The sequence below is a fragment of the Cottoperca gobio genome, chromosome 4 (genome assembly GCF_900634415.1).
Source record: "Cottoperca gobio chromosome 4, fCotGob3.1, whole genome shotgun sequence".
Classification (NCBI taxonomy): Eukaryota; Metazoa; Chordata; class Actinopteri; order Perciformes; family Bovichtidae; genus Cottoperca; species Cottoperca gobio.
In genome coordinates this window covers 15459279-15477726 of record NC_041358.1, presented here as the reverse complement: position 1 = coordinate 15477726, position 18448 = coordinate 15459279, and the positions used below count along the sequence as shown (strand labels likewise).

Here is an 18448-nt window from a genome sequence, read left to right as displayed (position 1 = left end):
CAATTGAATCTGAATGATACAATCTGAGTTATTTCATAAACCTTTCATGAAGTGAAATCCAATATTGACCAATAAGACCATCTGCAGTCTTTACATTGTTACATCTCCAGCGTACCAGCAATGGTGATATTTGGCTGTATAAATACTTGACTTAAAATGATGCTCATTTTGCCCATAACAACTGGTGCCCAGATCCCTAAATATATCCAATTTACAGAGATATGAAGGAAAATAATCAAATTTCTCACATTTTGAGAAACTGGGAGAAGAAAAAGTTTTGGAATTTGTTCTTGATGAATGACTGAAGTCAAATAAAAGATTCTGCTCTACATTGTTCTCAGGGTTTGTTTCCTCTTCCCCTAGATATGCTCTTGGGTCTGTGGTTACAAAATGCGGTACAATTAGTGGAAATGTAAAAGCCTAAAGATCTTTCTGACATATCTAAATCAAAGGCGATAACATTGAATGATACGGCTCGTCCGCTGACCTTTGCTTAACCTCTTGGCCATCTTCCCCCTCATCAGATCTCCTGCACGTTTTCTGATTAGCTGTTTCAAGTGTGAACTTCAAGTGTGAACTTGAAACCACTTTAAGTTCAACCGGTAGGATTTTTACTGAGCCAGTTTTGCAGCTTTGCAGCTTTGCCCTCCCTCCAGGCTGTTTACAGCCCGCAGAGCTTACAGAGCTCCATTATTGACAGTTTGAGGTGCAGCTTCACAGATTCAGGGTGCTGAAGTTAAGAGGAGAGATGAAGAGAGCAGTGAGGGAGGATTAAAAAGTGTGTGCGTGCGTACTACAAAGTGAATCAGAAAGACATTGAGCATTTTCTTAATTTACAGTCGTAAACTTATCAGAAATGAATTATTCAGTATGAAAGCATGAGAATATTTCAACTATGGATGTGTTCATTGTCATTTTTATGTCAAATCTCACCCAATTTTAAAATGGTTTAAGAATCACAAATGCTACTCATTGTATAGGTTTTGTTTATTTTGTGTGTGTGTGTGTGTATATATACAGTATGTCGATATACAGCATTATCACATTTTAATTTCAGTTACAATTTTGTCTTCCAACGATTTATGAAAACAATATTATTGAGATACAATGGTTATTGTGCGGTAATCCGTTTCACAATGATGTTCTTCCTTTGTCTTGTGTTATAAATCAAGCGCACCCCTTTCTTTTACAGCGGTGCTCTTTTGCCCCACTTGGCGGGTCGGGTCAATGTCGGCAACCCACACGACCCGTCTTGAATCCATCATTCTAATCTATTTAACCAATGGTTTACTAGAGCACAACATTATTTACAAAAGAACAAAGTTCTTCATAGATCTAGCTTCTCAAAGTGCACCAGACTGATGCATTTCACTTTAAAATGTCCAAAATGTTCTTTCTAAATGCACAATGTTTCCAAAGTCAATGAGTAATTGTGTTTAAATAATCGTCATTAGGATTTCTGCTATAATAACTAGCCCTAACCGTATATGTACTGTTGGAACTGAGAGCATTGTTTGTTGCTCAGGAGCACTTCAGCAATGTATGCTGGGTTGAAAGTGTCAGTTGTGCTGATTTGATCCTTTTTTGAAGACACAACATAAAAGAAGCCGACAATATTATATATTTCTTACTTTTTGTGTCATGATGATGACTTGTGTATTATGTTGATTTACCTCAACAGAACGTTTTAACCCATAAACAGGGAGTGGAAAAATAAACTCGACATACAGCCTCAAACTTTAACACTCACACAAATGTCTCTGTTCAGATAATGCGATTTCAAAAAGTGCTATTCCATTTGTCACACAGAGTTTCGAGCCCTCACACCGTTCTGCAATCTGACGCTCAGCGTCTGGAGCACAGTGATTAGGACTTTTGGGAGGGGGGGGGGGAATTGGTTCTGGGCTCAACTGTGTGCACACAAAGCTGCTCAAGCTCTCGGTTGTTGTCTTGTTTGTCGGGAAGTGACCTTCACGTGCTGTGTGGTCATAATATACACATTATTTACTTTTATTTATGAACTCACTGATGGGAAAATACAGATACTGAGTGTTTAGCACAGCAGGGGACAGGAGTGTGAACTGCAGCTGAACTACGGATCAATCAAAGAACATTCCTCAGTTGATTGATCAGCACATCTGTCTTTACTGTAAACCCCCATTTGTGTGAACAAAAGGAAGACTGACCTGGAAGCTCTTCTTGACTTCCTGCCCTTTGAATCAGGTATAAATATTGAAGCAGGGACAGTTGCTCCTCTGAGCAACACGACAGCCTTACAACCTGCATGTGTGAGTTTGATAATCTTTAGTATGTATAAACTCAGCTTCCTTCTTGCAAGAATATTGATTTAACCCTTATTTTATTTTGATCCTGACTTTGTGAGTTTCTTTTAAGAATATTTTTCTAACACTCAAAAACTGTTTTACTTGTGTTCCCTGCATTAGTAACTAGAAAAGGGGTGCTTACATCAGAGTTCTCTGCGAGTCCACCTGACCAATTATAATTAGTCTAATCGTGTCAGGAAGGGTCCTGTTGTGTAGCCAAGCAGACTATCCTCTCTGATAATGTGGTGTGTCATAATCCTCGAGGAGAAAATGTGTTTTTCGGAGGCCGACCGTGTGAACGCTGAACTGCAGAGAAAGTGAAACTTGTGATTTGTTTGTTATTTGGTGGAAAATCACACTGCTGCCAGCACTGGAGCTCTCTCTCTCTGTTTGTCCGTTCTGGTCGACCACATTTTGGATCAGGTCTAATTATCCCTGAATCTATTTGGATTGGGTCTGACTGTCCTTGTGTCCTTGTCGGATAGGGACTTTCTGTCTTTAAGAAAAATAGCTTATTCCATGTTGGGGTCCGGTAGGTTTTTGCAATGGCCTGTTTTTCAGAGCAGGTCCCAAAATTTCAGAATGGAAAAAGCCATCTGAAGATGTCACTCTGGGCTTTAGGAGACATGATTACCATATTCATAGAGAAAATAATCAACAGATTAATTGATTAAAAAAAGATATTTATGAATTTCAAGCTCTGATGATGACCTGTAACTGAAGTTGTATTTCCCACTGGCTCATTCATGTGTACTTTACCTTACTAAAGAGGATCCATGAAGCATCCTTCCCATGTGTAGATTCAAAGTTGTTCAGCACGTGTCTTTCATCACCGTCAGTTTGTATCTATATAAGATGTGATTTCTATTCCAGAGGAGGGAATGAACTGTTATCAGAGATGTCCGAGCAGTATTTGGAAACTGAGCATGCCGTGAACGCAGCCTCGTAGGTCAGAGGAAGTGTATTTAGCTCCTTGTTCTCTGACGGCTCCCTGTCGAAAGCTCAGCCCCCGTACGGTCTGTCTTCCAGCTCGTCCAGATGTCCCTCTGTTTTATAGCCTTTACTGCAGGATGCAGCCAAAAACCATTGTAATAGTTTCCTGAGATGAATAATTTCATCTGTATGGAGAGAAAGAGAGCTTGAACGCTCAGCAGAAGTCTTTTCCAGGAGGGCTGTTTGTTTGGCTCGGTCTGACATTGTATCAGATCTCTCATCCCGGATGTAGCCTCGAAATTCATCTGAATGCTTCACGGCAATTAATTTATCATGAGGGTGGAGAGTAGCTGATGGCCTCAGGGCTGCGTGCCTCCGCCTGTGTCTGGTGTCATTGCTGTGTGCTTTTAAGGGGAATGTAGAGCACGTGTATTAAAGAAACTTCAGCCATCAGCTTAGTCAGCTGCTTTACTCTCCGTTCTCTGACAATGACAGAATATCAAGTTCTTTTTAGGGCAAACTCTCAAACTCTTTTAAAGAAATGTGTACTTTTTAAATCCGTCAGTTGGCACCACATCAAAATCATCAGACGCTCCTTCGGTGATGGCCCCCCTGCGACAAGCTGCTGCAGACTTGTGTGGGGCATGAATACAAAGACGTGCAGAAGTGAAGATAAAATGAAAAGTGATTCTGCCCATAGAGGATTGAGCCACACTTGATGATTCAGCCCTGTTCTCCCATTGGTCTGCCTACCTGCCTGCCTGCCTGCCTGCCTGGGCTCAGAGCCCAACTAGCTGTTCTCCTTAAATAAAAAAGTGGCTGTTTCACGAACAAAACCAGCTCTCAAAAGCTTCTCAGGTAAATCACATTAGTTTTAGCACATTTGTAGTTTAGACACTATTGCCTCTAAATATGAAGACAATTATTATATTAGATATTATTTCAAATTAGAGAGAAAAATATATTGATAATTGACTTATCATTTAATTAATTTGATGGTGGGTTGATTGATGTATTGAGAAAATAATAGACATATTAATAAATTAATAAAATAATCATTACTTGCAGCTCTAATTTCTGTATAAAAGGATTCAGTGAGAGAGAAAGGAGATCCGTTTGAAAACAAAGTTGGCAGAGACACTTGATGTGGTGGGCGTGTCAAACTTTTGACCTTTTTAGTTTTGGGTGAGTTTTTCTAATTATGAAATACCTCTCACATTTCCCTTGATGGGTAAACTAAATGTAACATTTGCATCAGTCCTCTTCTTAAAGCCCAGGAGCAGCATCAACACACTTCTGTGTCTTCACACGGAACAAAGAGACATTTTTATAAAGTTGTGGCTTTTCCAGGTTTTTTCCTTCATAATGTTTTAATCGGTTAGTTTGGAGGTCAGGGTGGTTTCTGGGTGGACAGATGCTGTATGAAATGTTCATAGTTTAAATGATCATGGACACAAATATCTCAAATGAAAATCTGAACACAGCATTTAAACTTTAAATAAGTTATTTCTGCAGATTTGAGTAGTATCCTAATTTTTCCATAATATTAAACCTCATCTTTTAAACTTGGTCAGCCTCCCCATAGGACGTCTTAGAGGCGTAAGTAAAACTCTGAGACATGCAACGATAAAGATGTAGATTCTCAATCCTGAGAAAAACAATGTGATGTAGGGCCTGAAACAGTTTACATCTCAAACATGTTGTCACGTTTTGACCCCTTTAATTACTGAGCTGTAATCAGTTCTCCCTCCACTCACGCATGAATGTGCAGCAGTGAATGTGTACAATATGACCGGGGGGGGGGATGGGGGGGGCGACGTATATTTGACCTGGAATAGATTGACAATAATTAATCCAGAAAACGACCCCTCACTGGATGTAGGCCTCTGGCTCACAGCAGGTTCCCTCAGCACAGTGACTGGTGTGTGTGAAGATTAACGATACAAGTACTTCAGTACAATTTAGAGGTACTTGTACTTTACTTGTGTACTTTCATTTATTGGTACTTTATACTTACTGAGCTTTGTAGTTTTTACTCTGCGACATTTATCTGAGTGCTGTAGTAACTATTTACTTTGCAGATTAAGATTTTAAACGCACAATATGCTATACTATCATGTTGTCCACTTTGAAGTATTGGTATTACTCTCTTGCATACAAAGCGCTGCAAGTTGTAGAATATCATTAAATGTGAAGAAACCAGAATGTTAACATGTTAATAATGATCCAATAACATGACTGTTTGAGAGGAGTTATTTTATTTACTTTTGATCCTTAAGTATAGTTTGAGCATATTTTATGCAAATATTTTAAATGTTCAGTGAAGGAATTTATTGTTGTTTTTATTGTAATTTAACCCAGAAGTTGGCATCGTACTGGTTCCCTCGACAAAGTCAATGAGATTTTTTAATTGACTTACTGCAAAAGAATAAGCTCTGTTGAAAACAAACGTTTATGATACTTGAAAGTTTTGTTCAGCAAGAAAATCTTCACAAATATACACCACTTTTTGAAGCGTAAATACAATCACCAGAAGTAAGCATTAGGCAATAAACGAATAATTTCCTGCCATATTTTATGTAGAAGAACAAAAGTTTAAAGGCTCGGGTTAACCACCGATCGAACCAAAAACCCATTGACTTTGAGACCAGGGAACTGAAAGTGCAAAAATGCTAACTCATTTCTGAGTTTTATGACTCATTCCTGCAGCACTCTGTGGAGGTGTTCATTTATATCTTCATCTTTTATCACACATAAATCTGGTAACTTGTCTTCCTGTCGGGATGAATATGTTGGGAAGTAACATTTGTGTGAACGCTCTTCAGGTTGTCAGATATGAGTAGCTCTCTCCTTCAACACCGTCTTGCAAGGGTTTACTCTCACAACACCTTTTGATTTGATTAAGGGCGACGCAGTTTTTTTGTTAATTAGATCAGGTGTGTGTGTGAAGTACCCCATCAGACTACACTCCTCACTACTGCTCTGCATTAGGATAGACACGCTTCAGTGACTGTCACACTGCTGAGCAGAGTTTGCTCTTCCTCACCTCATGAGGAATTTAATCCAGTTTTAATCGGCTCATATCATCAAACCTCGACGTGATGCATCCTGTCTGAGCTGATTAGCTTGACTGGCTTTTCTCAGCGCAATGTGAAGATGTGCCAAATGAATGACGGAACATTAATTTCTGTGTGATCCGCTGTGACTGCTGGGAGCTGATGAGCAGTCAGTCATCGTTTCACATTAAGATGAGAATATGATAGAATGGAAATTCTTTCGGAAGCTCTTTTACTTTGATGTTGATTCTAATTAATTATGTTTGACTTATTGGTGTATTTCCTTTTAAAGTCGACAAAGTCGTGGTTATCTGTTACGCAGCCACGTGATTAGTTTTATTAAATATGGTTAAGTGCTTTCATGGTGCTGATCATTTGCTTGATTTGTGTCTGATATCTTCAGCAGGATTTTACCTCCTGAACACTTTTTCTTTCTTTCTATCAAAGTTACAACCCATGTGAACTCTTTCTATGGACCTTCTTCACAGCCGATAGTTTGACATATTTGGCAATCAATAACCTTAGTGATGGCTTCCTTCCATTTGAATGTGCCAGTTCCAGTGTGCCGCTACTGGGTATACTGGCCCTCTGTCGTGACTAACTAGGACACTTCAATAGAATTAAGTCAATAATGTTTTAATTTACACCCATCCTTTTCCCTCTACGACAAAATGTCTGCCAATAAAAACTAACACAACTATCAACAGGGAGTTGTTCAGTGCCGTCTCTTACCAAATTGTTGTTTTAAATGTTAATTGTGCTGCAATCAACGCCCTGCTGTTAAATACAGTTGTTGCTGTAGTAACAGGGAAAGAATAAACATGTCCAGTTTGAGTAAATCTTCCTGACTGTGATAGAACCAGCAATCTTTCTTTAGTTTAAAGAAAGATTGCTGGTTCTATCACAGTCTCTTCACTGTGAGCCACATTTTCACTTGATAAATTGTTCTTAAAATGGCTGTGCTTAAGGGCGATTGCACAGTGGATGTTAAAGGTAAAAGAGATGATAACTCATACAAAAGTGTGCCCTACAGATGCCCTGTCTGTAACGGTGTTGGGTTATTGTCTCAGGATCAGATTGAATGTGGTCATAATTTGTCAGAGGTTACAGATGGGTATAATCTAAGCAGCTGAGTTTAACACCAATGAAAACCAAATACAATTGATGGTGTTTTTAAGTGATTTATTCTTGCCAACTTTGTTGCTAAATTAGTAACTCTTTAATTTCTTAGAAAACACCAAGTTTTTCAAAGCTGTGGTGCGTTCAATGTGAAAGCATTTAGCATCACTTCAGTGTTTTACTTTGGCCTTTGTTATCCGATGGACTTTTTGCAATTGTTGTTTCCAGCATAAACAACAACATATAGTCTACATGTTGAAAACCCAGCAGTGATGTGTAAAATACAGTCCATCTCTTATCAGTGCCATTGTGAAGCATGCATTGCAAATTAAGCATGCAGTAAAAATAAGATTTACTCAAACTGGACATGTTTATTCTTTCCCTGTTACTACAGCAACAACTGTATTTAACAGCAGGGCGTTGATTGCAGCACAATTAACATTTAAAACAACAATTTGGTAAGAGACGGCACTGAACAACTCCCTGTTGATAGTTGTGTTAGTTTTTATTGGCAGACATTTTGTCGTAGAGGGAAAAGGATGGGTGTAAATTAAAACATTATTGACTTAATTCTATTGAAGTGTCCTAGTTAGTCACGACAGAGGGCCAGTATACCCAGTAGCGGCACACTGGAACTGGCACATTCAAATGGAAGGAAGCCATCACTAAGGTTATTGATTGCCAAATATGTCAAACTATCGGCTGTGAAGAAGGTCCATAGAAAGAGTTCACATGGGTTGTAACTTTCTAAGCAACAAGTAACTTCCTTGTAAAACAGCTGGCAGCGCAGAACTAATCAAGCTGAGTCAAGTAGAACCAAGTTAAATGCTGTCGGTCAAAGACATAATAATCAGACAAGCTGGTTAGTGACTAACTTTATAGTCGCACAAAATCAATAACTCAAACAACATGTTTTCTTTGACCAGTTTGTTGTCCTATTTACTTATTAGATGATCTGCACCAACAAATTCCATTTTAACTAAACTGATTTTAAAAAAAAGAAATAAAAAAATGTCCTTATTTAAGTGGCAGCAACCAAACAACACAAATACTACCCTTGGCTCTTAGGATTTAATTGATTAGTTTTGTTTTGATTAAAATATTCAGATAACGACACTTCCAGTTTAGATTCATATTTATATCATCAGTCATATTTATTGCATCTTCATAACGCCATGGTACGGCCACTTGAGTGCAAAGCACAGCAAAACAAACTCCAACATGGTTAGTGTTGCAGGAAAGCTGATTGGCAAGTCACAGAAACAATTATGCAATATATTTGACAGTGCTGTACACAGGAAGGCTAAATGTGAAACTGCAGATTCCTCTCATTCATTACACTCGCGCTCCCGTCTGGCCGTCAATTTAGGTTCCCAAGGGCAGCCAGAACATGTATATTATACCCTACGCCAACACTTTTAATGTGGACAATGAAGTCAATCTATCTAATCTAGCTCTAGCTGCTGCCATCCTGGATCTGACTGATTCCTTAATCTGCTTCCTTGGCTGCGCTGCTATTGTCTATTGTTAATTGTGTAATCTGTGTTGAAACAATAACGACTATTCTTTGTATGCAAATGTAAATAATTCCAACCAAACCCAGTGGGAACAATGCTTCATATAGACAGTGCTGACCTATATGGTTATTTCTCTTGCTTAGACAAAGAACAGAGCCTCCTCCCCGCACACATTATCCTCGTTAATGTCAGTATATAATTGACCTGCAATGGGAACGGCTCATTGCCTACATTGACGTTATGCAAACTGTGTTAGCTGTATAATGTTAGTCCCCACAGCAAGCATGATTGCTAATTGGACTGCTAGCGGTTAGCAAATCTTCAGCTTCATTTGCACCAATAGCCTCATTACACCGCAAGAACATTGATGACCTCGAGGTTCCTGGAAAACGCAATCATATTCGCATATTGGGGGTATTTTTGTCCCTAAATATAGCTTTATAATCCATCATACACTTGGTGGGAGAGTGAGAAATCCCTAAAGTGCCAAACAAGTTAATGGTTCACACTCAAGATCATAATGATATTCAGTTAATTTTAATGATGGGTACAGATGTTTTAGCCTTTTGGCTCTGATCAATGTACTAATACAAGGTTTTGTGTCCGTGTGTTATATTTCCATTAGCCAAGTATTGACTAGCTCATAAGGTTAGCTGTGAATGTATTTTAATTGTTGTTGCCTGAATTATTTCATAAAGCAGCACAGGAAAGCTTATTAACTGAAATGTATTGTTTTTCTGAAAAAGTGTACAATCCAAAAATAGATCCTATAAAGTATAATATGTATATACATGCTGTAAGTAAAATGAACAAGGCAAACATTATGGGAGGTTCAGGATTACCCACAAATTGACTGTGAACCGCTTTTAGTTATTTTATATTTTATAACGATAATTATTCATGTTCATGTTGACCTTGGATTATCTGGGAGAAACTGGAGAAATTGTTCATGAAGACATTTTGCAGTTGAGCTGTTTTTTTTATTTTTTATTCTGTTCTTTAAGCACCACAAACAGATGTGTGTTATAAGTGTGAGATCATACACTCATGGCAGAAAACCTCCACAAATAAAACCACAATTGGATTCAATAGAGGTCAAATAAAATGTTGTTCTGTAGTTTAAACAAATATTAGATCAGTGTATAATAATAATAATGATAATAATAATGATGATAATAATAATAATAATAATAATAATAATAATAATAGTTTCTTTAAAAACAGAACAACAACGCTGTTTATTATTGTTCTAGTGCTTCAGCTGGGAGATTAATCCTGCACCAGTGCCATCAGGTGCTCATGAGACAATAATAACAAACTAATGGAAAACAACACTATTGAATGATAAGTAAAATAATCATTTAAAAAAGATGACAAAATACAGTTTATCTTGGACAAAGCCTAATGTTTTCTTGCTTTCTGGCTTGCCACACATACCTTTACCACGTCCTTGAAACATGTTTTGGAAAGTGTTATAATGCTGCACACATCTGAACGTATCTAAATGTGACTAATTTATATATGACCTCAACCCACTTTTAAATAACATAGAACATGACTAATTACATTTCAAAAACACATGACTCGTGTCTCAGTTAAAGACTACAGACATGGTAACATAAACCTGCAGTCATAAATGGATATGTGTAGATATTTATCACTGTATGCAATCTGCATTTGCATGTATGTTCTTGCATTAGCATGTAGCATGTAGTTTGATATTGTGTTATTCCATGCATACATATTGCAGTGGTTACTGTACATTTAACTGTTTAAAATGTGTTGTTGAAGTTGTTTATTGACTCCTTATGTACATTTGATTACTTAAAATATACTGTGGAGAAACACTACCCGGTTACCACCATACTGGACGCACAGATGAGGAGCGTAAACGGGGGCAGCTTTAACCAGATAAAACCCCCTCCTCCTCCTCTTCTACACAGTTTTGAAAACGTGATGCCTTCGTGACACAGGGACCTGCCTGCTATGTGTTCAGTAGTGGTTAGTGAATGAATGTGAAGCTAAATCATCTGTAACATTAAGTTATTAATGTTTTTTTGTTGTGTTTTTTTTTTTTTAAAGGGAGCAGCCCATCTTTAGTGCCAGAGCTCATGTCTTCCAGATCGACCCAGCCACCAAACGCAACTGGCTGCCAGCCAGCAAACACGCCGTCACCGTGTCCTTCTTCTACGATGCCAGCCGCAGCGTCTACCGCATCATCAGTGTGGGCGGGACGAAGGTGGGAGTGCACCACACACTACCTAATATGTTTACATCACAACATTGTTATTTGGTTTTCAGGTCAGGACACAAAAAAACAAGCAATTCTGCTTAGATTCTTTCAAGAGGAGACATGTTGAGAATAAATAAATGGTTCTTTTAAAATAGATTTTTCCACCATTGACTCTAAAGTTGTCCGTCTAACAAAATTGATTTCTGGAAAAATTGATCATACTATTTCCGTCAAATAAAGCCAACATGAGATGCAGTGGGACTGCTTTAAAAATCAAATCAAGCTTTCATTGAGCACATGACTTCTGCAGTAATATACTGCAGAATGTTGCACTCATAAGTGAGGTAACAGTATTTTCTTCATATGGCAATAGTTTAGTGTATGGACTCTTCCTTTTGTGTAGTATCATATCCTCCTGACTTGCGTTTTATTCAGCCCCCTCTGTGCACCCTATCCTGAGATTCTTCAAATAAAGGGAAATAAATCTGTTTTCCATTTTGGTTCTGGCTGTTATGGGTGGGGATGCATTATCTAGGTTGCACATTGTCAGCAGAATATTTACACACATAGGTAATACCGCATCAACAAGAACGCTAAAGCCCCTGGTCGTCCCAACACTGACATCATACCTTGTTGGCACCTAAATGAAAACTCTTTGTAGTTATCACCCAGTGTGCCAATTTAACGCCCCGAGACTACAAGCTTTTGGAGAAGAGATCAAATAAATATACGTTTGGTAACAAATCCAACTCATCAGCCTGTTCACGTGAAAGTGTTTTAACAGTAATATTTTAACAGATCTTTGCACTCCACAACCAGCCTTTTCAATTTGCTCTTTTTCTTTATTTACATGCAGCGTCCTCCAGCACGCCTCCATACTGTTTTTTTGTAACTAGAAGTGACACAACTGCAAAGGCTCCAGCTTCGGACGACTACATAATCTAAGTGTGATTTATGATATTAATGTTATTTATTGTTGATAATGATAAAGAAAGCCATACAAGTCAAAACAAACACCAGCCTGTTTATCGTGATCAGCTGCAGCGCAGTTATCAGATGGAAATCTGCATATTTGCTGGTCAAGTTCAGGCGAAGGAAAAATCCCAATGATCTGTAATAAATATGGCATTTAAAGGTGACATACATTATTAATGTTCTTTTATGTTGCCGCTATTGTGATTTCCTTGTCCTTGAAAATGACCTTTTTAGAAAAGGCTTTTTATGCACTGTGGTTAGATAAATGCATACAAGTCCATTTGATTAGCACCCCAGCAGAGTCCACACACCTTCATCACAGCTACTATAGTTGTGGATTTACTTTAAATTAATTAAAAAATTGTGAATTGAAAACATGGCTGTGAATAGTGCTGAAGGAAATATAACACTTAAAATGAATGAGTTTGTCTTTATAGCAAATGTATAAAATATAAATCACAAAAAACAATATTCCAATCATTTCCTCTTCTATTTTAATACCTCCTATAGATTTTGTCTGAACACCCTCCACTGTGCATATTTAACACAGAATTGCTTTCTTGCTCTGGTTTTATATGTTCAGCATGTATTCTGTGCAGGATCATGTTATTTATTACTTATTTTATTCTCTGTTGTGTCAGGCCATCATCAACAGCACCATCACCCCCAACATGACCTTCACCAAAACCTCCCAGAAGTTTGGCCAGTGGGCAGACAGCCGGGCCAACACGGTCTACGGCCTGGGCTTCTCCACGGAGCAGCAGCTGCAGCAGGTAAACGCCCCTCACACACACCTTGTTAACATTCAAATACAATACTTCTAAGCGTTTTTAATTTATTAGATGTTAGAGGTATTTTTATTTATCTGCAAAATTTTAATTTTGCTGTCAGTAAACATCTGTCACACGAATTATTATTTATTTTTTGCATTGAATCAATCTGACATCAAGAGTGAGTGCAAAATATGCTTAATATTGAAAGAACAAAAAGGGGTCAGACCTCACACTTGCATGACACGTGGGTGGGTGAGATTTCAATTTGAATTGTTTTAATGAACTTACATTATCATGAACCAATGGAAGATTTAAAACAATGATTTAAGGATGATGTTGGTATGGTGTGTTTGAGTTTTCAGGTTCTCTCGGTAGACAGAGTGTAACTTTTGTCTTCTCTTCACCTGCAGTTTGCAGAGCAGTTTAAGGAAGTGAAGGAGGCGGCCCGCCTGGCCAGAGAGAAATCTCAGGAGAGGTTTGAACTGGCCAACCCTGCGCTCAACATTGCAGCTCCAGAGGTAAACCACTGCTCTATTTTCTTAAAGGTTTTCTTAGTTATTTTGGCGGATTAGAGCGTTCCCCAGGTAGAAAATGGCATCTCCATATACTCAAAATAACCTAATCTATAAATGATCATAACAGATCTGACAAAAGGTCTAATCGGCGAACACTATTAGCATTAAGAGTGTGTTAGGTTGTTGCAGTGACATGGAGTCAAAACAGACTCAGTTAAAGTCCAACAAAGAGCCACTCAGCAGGTCTGCAGAGTCACGCTGCCAACCGCGACCTCAGCTCTGGGACACTCAGATAAGAGCTGAAGGTTTGTCTTGTCTATTAATTTATCGAGGGCGGTGAGAAAACTCTGCTGGATAGGACAAAAGTGAGCGTCAATACCAAGGAGGTCAACAGCACAATAAGTCTGGGGCACAAATGTAATAATATTTCATCAAACTAGCTGACATTTAATTGTAAATTGTATTAAATATTGTTTTCATAAAGACCAAGGGACCAGTTTTCTGAGAGAATCAAAGCTGGACTGAGCTGCACAGAAACCGATTTGAGCCTCGGAGGTCAAAGGTCAAATCAATTAATTAATTTTCCCTTAATCACCTTCCATCTTTTAATTTAGTGTAAACTATTGTCTTCTGCATTCACAGGTTTACGCTTTAGGGAAGATGACTCCCAATACGAAGTCAAATACACTGAATCAAAATACATTTTGATTCAGTCTTAAGAGTAAAAAGTAATTTTGATGCCTTCAAATTTGCCCTTAATGTGTCAGATTTAGATTAATATTCACTCTTCACATCAGATTAGTGCTCAGTTTGATATTGCCTCAGTGTATTCGACATTGATCAGCTACTTTCTTTTTGATCACACTTTTATCTCATCTCTAACTTTTCAGACTGGGAGTCATTGACAAAAGCTTATTTTGAGATCTTAATGTTTCTAAATTAGAGAAAGAGAAAACCCCCCGAGGAAGACAGGAAACAAGGGGACGTTGTGGTTATATGAAGAGTGTGAGGGTGTAGCTGTCTAAGCAGAAACTCTCTTCTGGTCACACACATGGATATCCTAAGATCGAAGCAATAAAGTTAAACTTAATTTATTCCCTGGCAATGACCGTTCTCAACAAGGATGTTATGTTCGTAGACTGAGGGGCGTGCAATACATTGGAATTAGCTAAATACGTCTTATTTATAGATTATGGACTTTTGTTGTCGTCTCTGTTGTTCTGTGATTTCATTGTGTCTCGTATTATGTTTATTGTTGACTGTGCTGTAGGAATCAGGAAGCCCCTAATAGTGGTACCAAATGCTTTATAGTGAAACAAATGTAAATGTAACAGCAGTATTATTTAAAGAAAACTGAACGTCCCACTGTAAAGGACACAAACTGTTCCCATGAAGGAGTAAACATGTGAAACGGTGAATGGACAAATTTGTCAATTGCAGTGAGAAAATATGCCTTCAGTGTGGAGTGCAGAGACAAACTGCACTCACAGAGGTCAGCAAGCACGGGTGTTACATCCCGTTACCATGGCAACCAGAAACCTGTTTGCCTGTTGGATAACACACAGAGTCAGGGACACATTGTCATGCTTACATACACACACACACACACACACACAGAGAAACATCACCTGACCGAGCTGCATGGTCAGACTCGGGCGAGCAGTCTGTACTGATTTTCATTGATTTTGTGTCGGGCAGTAAACACAGAGGGGTTGTTGTGGTTATTATAACATCTTCTGACTCACAGCTGCACGTTGTAAAACACCGTAGTGCCGACTGTCTAATGTAGAATTAATACCGAATCAAAGCTGTTCTGGAGTGTGAGGCTGTTGTACGTATGAACTACAGCCAACGATCGATGGTGCTCCAGGGTGGCCATAATGCCACTTAAGAGCTCCATTAGGGCTGATAAGACTTTTATATATCAAAATGTGAGTACTGTTTAAAGGAATACTTCACCCCCAAAATGATCCTTTTTATATCAACTACTCACCCAGTGTTGCCTTGAGTCCTTGAAGAGAGCATGCCTCTATGGTGAACAAAGAATCCAACAACTGAGAATTATTTTTGAGTAATTGAAGTAAATGGGGGGCTTCGTTTAACAACCGCAAAACTATATCAAAACACCCGTTTACAAACTCTCACTCAACTCCAGCAGTATAATTCAAGTCTCACTTATCCAGTCATGTGCTCACTACTTCCCAAACACATGCGTTCTCACTAAACACTTACTGTTTAAAACACTTCCACCTAAACAGTTTTCTCACAGACGAGGAACACGCCTGAGACTTGGATTATGCTGTACGAGTTGTGAGTTTGTAAAATGATTTCTTTATATAGTTTTTGATAAAGTTTTGCTGTTGTCAAACGCAAACCCAATTTACTTCAATTCTTCAAGACTTTTCTCTGTTTTTTATTTTTCGTTCATTGTTCAAGGTAACGCGTGTTAACTAATGTCGACTAATTGAATGATAATGTTGGGGGAGTATTCCTTTAGAGATTTCCATGTGGCACACAACAGCCAAAGATGCAGACAATGCTGCAAGGAAGCTGCAGCATTGTGTCTTGTTATATTTTCCTCTTCTGTATCAGTAGGTTTACATCACATTCAGCTGGTCAGAAGCAGTCCTAGTCAGTAACCATCTACAGTATTGCAGAGTGCATCTGTGCAGCCTCGGGCTTTACAGAGCACGTATTCTGCCTCTGATATTTGGATGGCAGCAGGGGATCTGCACGCAGTAAAGCTTCAGCTTTCAGCTTTATTTGCAGAGCTCAGAGATGAGATGGAGGAGGAGATGATGAAGTTCAGTGAGATAAAAATGAATAATAATAAACAGCGCAATATAGAGAGCATTATAGAACTGATGAGTGCAAAGACGCTAAACATTTTTATACCATACAAATAATATTTATGAAATAGATTTTTTTTTTTTGCAACAGTAAGTAAGTAAGTTTTCACACGTTTGTGATTTGTAGGAAAAATACACAAATAGGATTAGCTATGTTTAGCAAATGTACTGTGCCAATAACTAATAAACTAGCAGCTGTTATGGACAGACTAATGACTCTCACAAACAAGATGTTTTGTGTTTTTTGGTGAGCTTTGAAGATGCTGGTAGGCAGATTTTGTAACTGTTGGCCAGGGCCGGCCTCGCTCTTTCCCTTTGTTTCCAGTGTTTATGCTAAGCTATGCCAATTGGCTGAGAGCTGAAGCTTCATATTTACTGCACGGATGTGAAAGAGGCATCAATTTTCTCATCGAACGCCCAGCTATAGAGCAAATAGGCATATTTCTTAAAATGTCAAACCATTCCATTAATGCAAAGTGCTGTGATTAAGAGTACCTTAAAAAACTAGTGAGCAAGTGTGAACAGAAGTCAGACTAGATTGCTTAAAGTAATGGATAAAAGGTTCAAATGTCAAACTTCTGCCGGTCTAAGTGGTAGAAGTATGAATGCAAACTTCTCCTTTCTACTGGAAAAAAGAGAGAAAAAGCCTTCACATTGAAAGCTCCAGGAAGCATCACTATGTCTTGTATGAACAAATGATTGTACCAGTATCCACTTTATACATACTGTTGAATAACATCTGGTATTTAAACACATTTAGAACATGCTTATCTTGCAGGGCTGTGGTGTTTGTGGTTTTCAACCTTTGTTTTGTCACAGAGCGACGCCGTAAAGGTAAATAAATGTCAAAAAGAGTGTAGAAGAAATGACATCTATGCCCATAAATTATCTAAACAACAGTGTAAACACAGCGGGAGACAGAAGCCGTTTCCCTCCTCTGACAGGTAACAGCTGTCATTTTTTTGCGCCAGCTGATTGGAGTTTTTCCCCTCTGCTACCTCCTCCCATACATGGTCTCTATGCAGAGGCAGAGAGGCAAACAGAAATGCCACTCATCTATATTTTAAACCACAGACTTGGCATTAAAACCAGCTAAAAAGAAATGTGTGTGTGTGTGTTGTTTAGTCGGGAGGACAGGTGCTTCAAGGGAAGCCTAAGTATGTAACTCTGATGCATGCAGACATGAATAAATAAATCAAGTGTGTGGTCTCAGTGAAACACAGGGTGTAGAAACAGGAGCTTTATAAAGCTAAGGTAGCAAATGGACTGATGCGCAGATAAATAAGTAAATGGTGTAGATGTACTTAAGACCAACAGTGGTGCAGAGACGTCATGATGAATCCTCTCAGGAAAGCCGTTTAATATTTAAAGTGTATGGGATTTCCATTGATTACAAAACAAGCCTCCTCTGAGGACCCAGAAACGTTTTTAAGTTGCCGCCTTGGGGTTGTTAAAAATAAAACGCGCATGCATATATATTTTGCAGATAGTGTCCAAAGTGAATTCTTCTTCTTCTTCTTCTTCTTCATCTTCATCTTCATCTTCATCTTCTTCTCTCTCCTCATCTCATCTCCTCCTCCTCCTCGCTCCAAACTAACCAGAAACATAAAATGAATGAATATCTGTATAAACCACTGTATGGTCAAAATAATAGCATTGTTTTAATGATGTACTTTGTACTTTTCCTTTTTCTCCTCATCTGGCCCTCTCCCTGCTGCTGGACATCTTCATCTCTCAGCTCTCCCAGGTATGTAAAAACACCCACTCCATCCCACAATCAAAAAGCAATACAAAGACAACCATCTTCTTTTGTCTAAAGGACTGTGGTGTTCGTAATCATGCGTCTCAGTGTCACACGGGCTATCGTGCTCAATAATTCATCTGGAGTCTGATCAAAGTTGACTTCAGAGCAATTTTATCTTCAAAGCACAGCTGGCGTTTACTATAAAAGAGTAAAAGCTTTGTTAACGACGGCGACAACAGCACAAAATGTAATTTAATGTGTACATTCTATCGAAGATGTACAGAATATGGCGACATGCAGCTAAATTCATCTAAATTGAGAAGCTCGTCCCGCGCACTTCCCCCTGACGACAGATAACTCACAGAAGTGTCTTTTAAAAGTGAAACTTCCTTTGAACTCTGCCTAATTAG

The 18448-nt window shown here is 38.5% G+C and overlaps 1 protein-coding gene across 2 annotated transcripts in view; it reads left to right on the top strand.

The window, feature by feature from the left end:
• Positions 1-18448, top strand: part of LOC115006655 (homer protein homolog 3-like) — a 41623-nt gene that overhangs the window by 5153 nt on the left and 18022 nt on the right. For both annotated transcript variants that reach the window (XM_029428989.1, XM_029428990.1), the window contains 4 exons: positions 11032-11188; positions 12799-12930; positions 13341-13448; positions 18033-18041. In XM_029428989.1, the coding sequence (XP_029284849.1) occupies positions 11032-11188; positions 12799-12930; positions 13341-13448; positions 18033-18041 (406 nt within the window). The remainder of the gene's footprint in view (positions 1-11031; positions 11189-12798; positions 12931-13340; positions 13449-18032; positions 18042-18448) is intronic.